Source organism: Dromaius novaehollandiae, chromosome 24, assembly GCF_036370855.1.
Source record: "Dromaius novaehollandiae isolate bDroNov1 chromosome 24, bDroNov1.hap1, whole genome shotgun sequence".
Classification (NCBI taxonomy): Eukaryota; Metazoa; Chordata; class Aves; order Casuariiformes; family Dromaiidae; genus Dromaius; species Dromaius novaehollandiae.
The window spans coordinates 9,984,638-9,995,542 of record NC_088121.1 but is presented as its reverse complement, the minus strand read 5'-3'; the positions used below and the strand labels follow the sequence as shown (position 1 = coordinate 9,995,542).

General features: G+C 52.1%; 1 protein-coding gene across 7 annotated transcripts in view; it reads left to right on the top strand.

Annotated features, from left to right (window-relative positions):
* Positions 1-22: 22 nt before the first annotated feature.
* PLEKHM2 (pleckstrin homology and RUN domain containing M2) overlaps positions 23-10,905 on the top strand; it is a 30,179-nt gene continuing 19,296 nt past the window's right edge. For 4 of the 7 annotated variants that reach the window (XM_064497167.1, XM_064497166.1, XM_064497164.1 and 1 more), the window contains exon 1: positions 23-143. In XM_064497167.1, the coding sequence (XP_064353237.1) occupies positions 84-143 (60 nt within the window). In that variant the 5' untranslated portion in view covers positions 23-83. Of the gene's footprint in view, positions 144-5,916; positions 7,174-7,205; positions 9,102-10,905 lie in introns of those variants that run through there. The other 3 variants (XM_064497169.1, XM_064497168.1, XM_064497171.1) reach the window with 3 other exon arrangements.

The window sequence follows — 10,905 nt, the reverse complement described above, 5'->3', positions numbered from 1 at the left end:
CGGGCTGCGCCGGGCGGGCGCGGCGGCGGCGGGCGGCGGCGGCGGCGGCGGCGGCGGCGGCGGCGGCGGGTGGCGGCGGCGCCATGGAGCCGGCCGAGGTGAAGGACCGCATCCTGGAGAACATCTCCCTCTCCGTCAAGAAGGTGGGCGAGGGGGCCGGGGGAGCCCCCCGGGGGGGCCGTGGGGCAGGGAGAGGCCTGGGGACACCGTGCCGGGGCCGTGGGGCGGGGACATCCCCGGGGACACCCCGCTGCCGGGGCTGTGGGGCACGGGAGAGCCCTAGAGATCCCTCTGGGCCACTCCTGTCCAGGCTGTGGGGCAGGGGACATCTCCAGGGACCCCTGTGGGACCCCCACCACCACCAGGCTGTGGGGCAGGGGACATCCCTGGGGACCCTTCTGGGATCCCCCCCACCAAAGTTGTGGGGCAGGGGACATCCCTATGGACCCCCCTGCTGGGCCTGTGGGGTGGGGGACATCCCTAGGGACCCCTCTGGGACCCCCCTGCCTAGGCTATGGGGCAGGGGACATCCCTTGGGACCTCCCCCCTCCAAAGCTGTGGGGCAGGGGACATCTCTGTGGTCACCCCCCCGAAAGCTGTGGGGCAGGGGACATCTCTAGGGACCCCTCTGGGCCCCTCCTGCCTGGGCCGTGGGGCAGGGGACGTCCCTAAGGACACCCCTAGGGACCTCCTCCGTGAGGGCAGTGGGGCAGGGGACAGCCCTAGGGACTGCTCTGCCACAGCTGTGGGGTAGAGGACATCCCTAGGGACCCCTCCCCACCAGGGCAGCGGGGCAGGGGACATGCCCTCTGCCTGGGGCATGGTGTCACCCCCCCCAGGGACACCCCCCACTGTCTCTGCTAGGGTTGTGGGGCTGGAGGATGGTCCTCAGGATGCCCCTGTGGCAGATGTTGAGGCTGGGGACACCTGGGGGACTGTCTGCCCTGGGAACGTGGTGTCAAGGACACCCCAGGGACATGCCACCACCACCTCTGGGGCGAGGGGACACCTGTAGGGATGCCTTTGCTGGGGATGTTGGTTTGGGGACAGCTCTAGGGACCCCCTGTGCTGGAGGTATGAATTTGGAGGCATCCTCAGGACTCTTTCTTCTAGTGACATGGGGCCAAGGACACCTCGTCACCTCTGCTGGGATTGTGGGGCTGGGGACCCCACTCTGCCAGGGACGCGAGTTTCTATCTGCCTCAAAGCCCCCTGCACCAGACGGGGGTCACAGCCACGTAGGGGAGGACTAAGCCTCGCAGGGGTCACAGTGCCCAGAGCTGGGGCTCCTTGCGTCGCCGCCAAGGTGGCCCTCACCGCCCCGCTGCACGGTGGGGGCATTGCTTGTGGCCTTGCCTGGTCCACATGTGAGCCCTTGCTATGCTTGAGAAAGACCAGCCAACACAAGCCTTGTTTGAGGAGGCAAAATGGTCTTGTTTCTGTTTTCATCACAAGTCTTGAGGAGAAGGAGGCTGTCTGGACTCGCTGACATTTCTCCAGTTACTGGTTTCTGCTGCTTTGTGGAGTAGGAGTTCTCCTGTGACTTGCAGTGTGTCCTGACACAGATCCGTCCGTGAAAATTTGTTGTAAGAAGAATATCATGAGTCGATTCCCAGGACTATTAAGCGAGGGATGGCCCAACCACACCTCCGGGAAGCAGAGGAGATACGCAAACCTTTCCCATCCTTTCTCTCCTCTTCTATGGCTGAGCTTATCCTCTGGTCTCACGTCTCTCCATCCTCTAGAAATTAAGGATGATCTTCTGTCTACCTGGAAATCATTAGATGTTCAGCCTTCTCCAAGCTCTGTTATGATGCTCTACAGCGTTGAGCTTGCTTGCCTCAGTTTCCCCATAAGTAGAAGGATGTGCTACTTCCCCGTCAGGATTCTTTGGACATAATTTATGTGTCTTCAGAAGATCCTTGGGGATCCTTGTTTGGAAATGCTATAAAATCAGCATGGTGATGATTTTAATTATTATCATACCTGAGTGAGGTTTGTCATCTACAGCTCTGCCAACACACCTCTACCTTGACCTGCATTCATCCCTGCTAACTCTCATCCTGGGCAAGCAGCAAAGAGAGACCTTTTGGATTTCTCAGTCCTGCCCTGCTAGGCCTTTTGCTTTCCTGTTCAGCTCAGAGTTACAGAGATCAGGGAAATGCAGGAACCTATGTGAGACTTCTGGCTGACAGACCAGTTTGTACCATCCCAGCGAAACCAAATTCAGCCACGTAGCGAAAGCCTAACACCGGCACACCCCTACTTTTTACCCCGGGACAGACTTCTCCTTCCTCTGGGACATTGCTCCCCTTCAGCTATGGAGTCACTTTTTTTTTTTTCCAGCAGTTCCCTATCTGATTTCAGCCCTCAAGCCCCTGAAACTTGTTTTCTCTGGGTTAGGGGGAAGAGTGAGCTGGTAGGTTAGGGGAGCAGGTACGCCCTTCCACACCCTGATGTAGCGCTGAGAAATCCTGGCCTCGTTCTTCCTCCGCTCGCTACCTCTGGGTCTGTCTTGAGTAATGACTGCTAATCACTGGGATTGTGTTATGAGGCGTGGAAGGTTTTCCAAGTATCTCATCTCCTGATTTCAAAAGCTTTCTATCTGCAGAGGCTGCTTACTTCGTACTTTTGTTGTTGTTGTTGCAGGCTTGATTTACAGAGGAGAGGGTTTGTGCACACCTCTCTGTACCACTCTTCACCCAGATGATGATAAGTTTTCTTTTCTCAGCTTCAGACCCCTGGGAATGAGGTCATGGACCCTCAGTGGTCTGCGGGCCATGAGTCCAACACAATTTTAGAAGACAGCCAGGAGTGAACCCCACCTCAAGAGTGTGGTGCAGAGACTAGGTAGAATAGGACAAACGCAAACCACTGCTGAAGGCTGAGGTACCGGGTTGCAGAATCTGGCTTTGAGGAGCAGCAGAAAGATGTCTTATTTTCACCTAGTAGCCCAGGGAAAACCATCCCAACATGTCTCAGCTTCCCGCTGCCTCAGATGGGGAAAGCAATGGTCCTGGATTTTAAGTGGTTTGTGCTGCAGAGGCCTGCTGTAGTTTGTTGTGGTAACTTAACGGCATTTCAGCCTATAATAGGGAGGCCCAGCTGTGACTTTACTAGGCTCTGACTTCAGTTTCTCCAGGGGGCTTCCAAGTTTCAGGAGTGGCCGGTCAGAAGGAAAACTAAGGGACTTTTTCAGGGCAAAAATAGTGAGTAAAATCCGCACAAATCAACAGTGCAAAAAGCATATCAGTTGCCAGGCAAACAAGTGAATTCCTCAAGCTTCAGTATATAGGATTGTTTCTTTCCTATTTTCTTCCCATAGAGAAATATAACAGGGACAGAGCATCAGCTAGAAAAGGTAGTGATGCAAACCTGCTTGGAGAGGGTAATTACAAACCTAAGGGTAATTCAAGGAACAGAAACACAGGTAGATTAGTGGACAACAGAAGAAATATTTTTAAATTCCTTCTACAAATCCTCATAGAGGTTGGATTTTTAATCAGACGTGTTGCATCTTACTGATGTGGAACAAATCTGTCATGCATCTAGCACAAGCAGGAGGTACAAAAGTAGCTGTTTTATGGCTAGAGACCATTAAATTGTGGAAGCAACTAAGGGGTTTGATGTTTGCGATGATGAGATGGGACGACTTGCCCAGGAAAGTCCATCCCACTGTGGGTTTCTCTGGGTGATACCCAAGTGAAAGGCCTGGCCTGTCCGAGCACTTCACCAGATCAGTGGGAGTTTTGCTGTTGACTGTGGAGGTGTAGGATCAGGTTCTCAACTACAGAGAGGCAGAACGTGTGACTTGGAGACCTATAAATTGTCCCCTCTAGCTGGAGATGTGCCAAGAGGCTCTTGGTGACTTTGGGAGAGGTTGGGGGTGCTCAGCGCTGACAGGCTGGGTCCCCGCTTGCTGTAATAGGAGTGAAAACACCGTTCGCATATCTCTTCCCTTCAGTCCTTCCTGCGCTTGGGGCATGTGGGACTGTTCTCCGTTTCAAACATGCATCCAAGGGAATTGCGAGTATGGTGTTGATTTCCCATCTACAGCTCGTCCTCCCCATCCTCCCTGGGAGATGTACATTAATTCACAGGGAGTGATGCATTTTGCTCTGATTACGTGAACAGTGGGACGATTGCTTCTCTCTTGTGACTGTTTCTTTCCCCCTCTCCCACTCGGGGCTCCCTAGCTGGTGCCTACACCCCGCTTTCTGCTAAGAGGGCACAAATTATTGCGCAAATTGACGCTCGTCCCTTATTTTTTAATGAACAGGGGTTTGACCGAGGCAGAAGGCTGGAAGGCAAATGAATTTTGGCTCCATGTGCATTAATCCCCTTTCTGTACATCTTCTGGTGCGGGGCACAGACCTTGTTCGCTCAAGTGCTTGCTTACTTCTAGCAGATATTACTGTGAGTGGCAGCAGATTGTTGGAAATCTTGTTGGATTTCTGGGCTTTCCTGGACATTGCAGCAGGTTAAGGAGAGATTTATCACTGTCCTGGCTGGAATTAGATAGCCAGAATGGCAAGTCCTTAAACAGTTCTCATCATTGCCAATTCTGGAAGCTAAACTTGGAATCGTAAAAGAGACCCAAATTCATGATTTTGGGGCTATTCTGTGTTTTTCAGGCTTTCGTGCTGACTCTCAAGGACACGCATTCCCGTGAACTCTAGAGTAGCTGATCCTTGGTGCATGTAAATCAGGTGGAGCGATTTTGCCGATGTTGCAGGAGTTCTTGCCAGAAGCCCTGGCTCCCCTCGGTTTATGCATGACTTTGGGAAAGTTTCCACTTCTCCCTGAGCAGCAGTGCCAGTGAATTAATGCTGTGCCTTTTCTGCCTGTCTCCAGATCGAGTTTTCAGCTCTGTACAAGTGAAATGCCTTTGCGGTCCCCCCCAGCTCCCTGAGCTGTGCCTTGCAGCATCTCTGGTTCTGCTGCACAGCGAGAGAGGGTAGATCTGGAGATGCCTCTGTTGCCCCTAATCCTGAGGAGAGGCAGGCACGGCTGGAAAGCGGGCATCCTCAGGGCTCCTCGGATCGTGGAGGGACTCTCTCAGCTCGACGTGGGTGGATTTATTTATCCCAGCTGCCATGACACAGGGGCAGAAGTTCTGGGAAAAAAAAGCCACCGCAAAATAGCGGCTTGTCTCCTGCTTCCCGTTGAGGGGCACCTTGCTGGCTGTGACACTACAGGGGTTTTATCTCTGCCAGGGTATTTCCTCTTGCTCATATTTGCTCCAGGCCACATCCTCTGTTGCAGCAAGGAGCATGCAGCAGGAATCAACGTCCTTACACGCGCGCTGCTCCCATTCGCCATTCTGGCTTGCTGTTTCGCCGTGTACCAGGTTTGTCGGCCGCCAGAGCACAAAAACAGGGCTGGATCTGCTCTCTGCCAGGTGGGAGCCTGATGGCAGAATGATCCCCCCTGCTTTGTGCTGGAGACTCCTTCGACACCATCAGTGTTGTCTGACAGTGTAACCAAGGAGAGTGCAGGACCTGCTGTGTTTTCAACCTTTGCAGCCAGGCTAGCTATAATCCAGCACTTGGAAGCCAGAAGCCCTTTGCTAAAGCTAGTAACAGTCTTACAGAGCTTGTAAGTCAGCACAAGGGCACAGGGAAGGCTTAGGTGCCTTAAGGAAGTCTGCAAACACCTGCAGCGCCGACCGTCTGCATATTTTGGTGGTCCTCTAAGGGCTTTGCCAGTGTGTGATGAGCAAACAAGGCTGTTTGCTAAGAGTACAGCAGTTTATTTCTTAGGTTACTTGAGTATTTCATGGTTTATCTCTTTTTGACGTTCCTAATGCCACATCCTGACGCAGGCCTGGTGATGTTACTGGGTTCATCGTCTGCAGTCGGGAAAGGGGATTGGATTCTGCCGGTACCTAAACTGATGTTGTCTCTCTATACCCAGGGGAGGTGTTTCTGAAAATCAGCTCTGGATCTGCTGATGGACAAAGCAGTGATAGCCTTTTAGGGAAAAAAAATCCCATTTGTTCTCATACCACTAACACAAAGCCTTTTGCTGGGAGAGAAGCTGGTTTAGGAGGCCAAATTGCAACTGTGACAGCAGGTTTTGTATAAGGAGCTACAAGCAATGCCTCTGAGGCTCTCTGCTTTTGATTTCACAAGTTTTGCAATCACAACGTGGCTGCTGAGTGATTTCAGCTTTCCCAGCTCATGATATCCTGGCCCAAGAGGAGCAACTAAAATAACTGCAAGTCAGAAGACTTGGTCTACAGGGAGAGATTCAAAATAATAAAGGCCTGGAGAGCTAGTAAGAAGCAACTATCCAGGAGAGCAGCACCGTTACAGAGACTTGCAGGGCACAAGCCCCTTGCACTTGCTTGTTTACCGACTGGACTTGTTTTTTTGCCTCCCATGAAATCTGTTTTTCTGCTGTGCCGAGCATGTGACCTTTCTGTTTGCTGTCACTAACACGGGGATCCTGTTCCCCGACAGCCACGTGCCGTGCCGAAGCCTCTGCTGCCTGCGCCTGATAAAGCGCACCGGTTGCAGGCGATTCCCCTGCAGCCTTGCCAGCCAGCTCTGCGCCCAGTCCCTGCTCTGCGAGTTGTGTTTGCGATGACAGGAACAGGCTGCTCCCTGGTACTTTTAAGCGGGTGTCGCTGCTGCGGGAAAAAAATCCTGTCCTCAGCTGATCCACGCAGAGGCTCAGCCTGCTGCAAGGTTTACTGCTCAGAAATAATGAACTTCAACTGAAGGAAAGCCCTGAAAAAGCCTTTGGGGTATGGGAGCTATCAAGCGTACGTGCTCCCGAAGATGGCAAACTTTCCGGGGCTGGATTGCACTCAGCCGGGCAAATGTTTTGAAGCTCTGGGCATCTGCATTTCTAGCCACGATGCATCTGTGCTCTGCGTTTTGGATTTGCCTATCTCAGGCTCCCGTCTCTGCACATCGCGAAGGCACTGGGTTTCTCTCCAGGCTGCTCCAGCACCGGCGGTGGTGGTGTCCTTGATGTGCTGCGCCTGCTGCTGTATTTCATGCTCCATAAAAAGCAGGAAAGCCGTGAGACGTGGGCAAAGCGTGCTGAATCGAGGATGGGAAGTTGAGGGCTGAGGCCAGGCCTGGATTGGAAGCTTGCTGTAAGAAATGCTGAGTCAGATCACGTGCTCAACCCCCCAAAACATCCTGCAGAGCTGACATTTCAGTATGTTATATGGGTGTTTTTATAAGTGGTAAATAGAGGCTGATTGGGCTGGGAGTAGGAAGGCAAGGGAGTTCCCTGGGAATCTGTGACAATTCTTAGGAGGCAAGAAAACAGGTTAGCTCCTGATTCATTAGCCGAAAAGCAAGACCTGAATTAGCTGTGAAGCAAAGGCAGCTTCTAAGCAAGCTGTTCTGCAGTGGGACGTGCTACCTCCTGTTTCTGCTCAGAGAGTAACAGAATAACATCCCTGCCTTGAAATTCAGACCACTTTTTTAGGAGATACAGACTAAGTGTGTTCCTGGCACAGGAGCGTGGCCTCCTATTTATCCATTTGCCATTTGATGTCTGTGCTCTCCAGGGCAGGTATGAGAGCGCATGAAGGGAAGGCAGGTTGTGCCTATTCGTATTTGTTTATTCATCTTACATGTCTGTCTGTCCTGTCCCCTGCCATTCCTCACCCTGAGCTTCGCCTCTTTCCCTGGGGCTGAGCTGCCATTGCTTGCCTGGGACAAGGTGAATCATCTGCCTTCGTTTTTTTGGCGCTTGCTGGATCTCCGGGCTTGCTCCCGAGGGTATTCTGCCGTGGACGAAGGCCCAGTTTGCGTATCAAGACCCGGAACTGGCTTCTTAATTAGCGTTTTTAATTGCATGTTAGCTTTGCTGCATGCGTGGTTTGCTCCTGCTGCAGAGGGTTGTTCTGGCTATGCAGTCCTGCAGGTAACATGCAACGATCCTTGCCTCGCCATGCAGCTCGGTGGAAGAGGTGCTGGGAGCAGACTTGGGAAAGCTCTTGAGTCTTGCAGAGGATTTGCATCTCCAGGTGCCTCCCTACCAGGGGGTACCTGGATGGCTCTTGAAATACCGCCCTCAAAGAAAGCCACCTACTTGATAGATCGGAGAAGCTGTCGTTCCAGGTGGTTGAGGAGATAGTGAGAGGACGGGAATTGAGGCAGAAAGAAGGTTGCTGCGATTTCCGTTATGTTTTTGGCTGTCCGCTTGCCACTCTGAGGCACCTTTTTTGTTTTGCATTCCTGCAACCCAGGGAAAACCCCTCGCTGGTACAAGTGGTGCAAGCGGGAAAGTGGATTTTGAAGCATCTCTCTCCTTTCCCGTGCGGAGGGCGTTGTGGTTAGAGGCAGGAGCTGACCCGGAGGAATGCAAGGGGTGCCCGACAGGGCTGTTTGCTTTTCTTTTGTGGAGTGTTTGTCTTGCCAGGGAAATACCAAGCAGAACAAGGGAAATGAGCTTGGCGTTGGAAAGCCGCTAGTAAAATGTCTGCAGGCCAGATTTACTGAGGGGAGATGGAGACTCAGTTGGATTGTGGCCAGCCAGGAGCAGTGCATATAGGTCTGGAGCCTGTATTTCAGTGAGGTTGTAGAAATACTGGAGGGATTTGAAACAAACACCACAAGAATGATCTGAGTTGGAAAATGGGCTTTCCAGCATGGCTGCCACAGTTCGGCTTACTCAGTTTATTCAAGAGAGTGGTGTTGAACCCCTCACAGGAGTCACCTGCAAACAGAAAAGGATATTTTCATCTAAATGCCGAAAATCCCAGCAAACGTGGACTCAAGCGAGGCTCATTCCATCTTGCTAATGACATTTTCAAGAGGATAGTCAAGTGCCAGAGCAATTTCCCAGCCTCAGCATCGCATGGGGTTGGCGAGGCATGAGCAGGTGTCCTTCCAGCAGCCACTCCTGGAAGAAGTCCGTGTCCTGAAGGGCGATGCTTTGGATGCTGTGGATCTCCCAAGTGCCCCATCTCTCCTCCTGCACGGCGATCAGGGTCGAATGTATTACCTGGATAATTCTCATGCCTGCAGTCCTACATCTAGAAGAGCAGGTCTCTTCCAGGGCTCACGAAGGACCTGGATTTCTACTTGAAGCCCAGCTGGTTGGGACATACCTTCCACTTAGTATTCGAGGAGGTAACAGCATCTTTAAGAAACTTCTCTTTGAAATAGCAAAGTGACGTATGAGAACTAGAGCTCAACCTGACAAACACGACAAATCCCTTCCTTTGGATAATCAGTGGAAGAAGGAGGGACAGAAAGGGGCAGGGCCTCACCGATTGCTTTTTGGCATCTCTTTTGGAGTAGAAGAGCTCTGCAAATGGGCCCAGAGCTCTTTGTACTCCTTGAGAACTTAAGCAATTAGCAGGTTATAAAATTGTGCAAGGAATATCCCTCCTTTGTGTGGGCCAGCATGGGGTGTGGTGTATTCCTGCAAAAAAAAAGCACATCTGCAATCAACTCTTGATTGATAAATAGCAGTTAAATCCCACCTTCTCTGCAATGGGATGATACGCGTTGTTAGGAGCGCAAACTCTCCCGTTCATTCAAACAAGCTCTCTGTTCCCTTTGGGCAAACACCCTTCTGCTGCGCTGTGTTCTCAAGTGTGTATTTAACCTGCCAACTTTGAGTATTTGGCTCAGGAGGAGTTTTAGCAACCAGTTTGGCAAGGAGGGTTTCGCCCCACGCCGCTGCCATGCCAGCGATCAGACCCCGTTCATAACTGACGGGCTGCAGGGTGGTCTCGACTTGAGAAATACGCGCTTGGTGAATCACGGGGATGCCTTCAGGATGCCAACAGCACTTATTTTGGCCACTGGTATGTCTATAAATAGCTCCCAAGTCAACACTGAGGCAAGCCGGCGTTCGTAGGGCACTGTGCCCTACACGAGTCCTCCGTGCGGACCAGACCTCAACCACTCATTTTGGCATCCACCTGGTTTTGGAGCGCAAATGAGACAAGGGGAATTGCCCAGAAATGAGCGTTCCTGGAGCAACGCTGCATACAGTTAACGCTTTCTAACCTTTTTGCTTGCCTCTCTCTTGGTTTGTCTGGCTCTGGCCCTGCTCACTGCCCGGATATTTTAGGGAGTTGCTTGGTGGATGCTTCACACATGAAGAGCTGTCAAAAGTTTGATCACCTCTTCCCAAACAGGTTGTATCTGCCGCACAGTGATTAGGGAGAGGTTAGTTTCAAATTGTTCATTTGCGCTTCGTAGCTATTTATGGGTGTAAACACTACATAGAAATGCACGGTTAGTTTGAGATCGCGGGTACTACGTGTCATGCACAGCTCCAAGCACGCTGTTGCTCTCCAGCGCTAACAAGCAGGCAGATTACCAGTGCAGCGTTGTTCAACACAGGCACTTTGTGCTGTAGTAGAGTTGCTCGCTGTTGGTACAAAGTTAATGATGCTTTTCTCCTTATTTTTTGTTTGGTGAGTAGGTTTAAACAGACTCGCTGCTAGGGCATCTCTGCCTATATCCCTATTTTAGAAGAGCTGCAAGGTCACAGATAAGATGTCTGTTTTGCTCTTTCTTTTTGGTTTGTTCTGTACTTCATCATGCCTTTCCTCCACGTGTGTTTTCACCTGTCTTCCCAAGCCCAAAACTCCTCCCCATCAGCTTTGGCAAGCCACAGCCTTTCGCCACCCTCGTGGCTCTCAGCCCCGCGCCAGGGAGATGACTCCACCCAGGAGATCCTGAGGGCATTGCAGAAGCGTGGGCTTGTTCGGTCTCGTTTCCTCCCCATAATGTGGTGGCTCAGCAGGACTTTGCCTGGGCTCTCAGAGCATCCCAGCTCACGCTAACCTGGCCTCGGCATGCTGCATGGCCAGGATCCAGGCTGAAGATGTGCCGAAATGAAGGGCTAGGGACACGGTCAGGGATGAGGGTGAGGATCGGGGGGCAAGGTGTTGGAGCAAGGCAGACTGGCCGCATT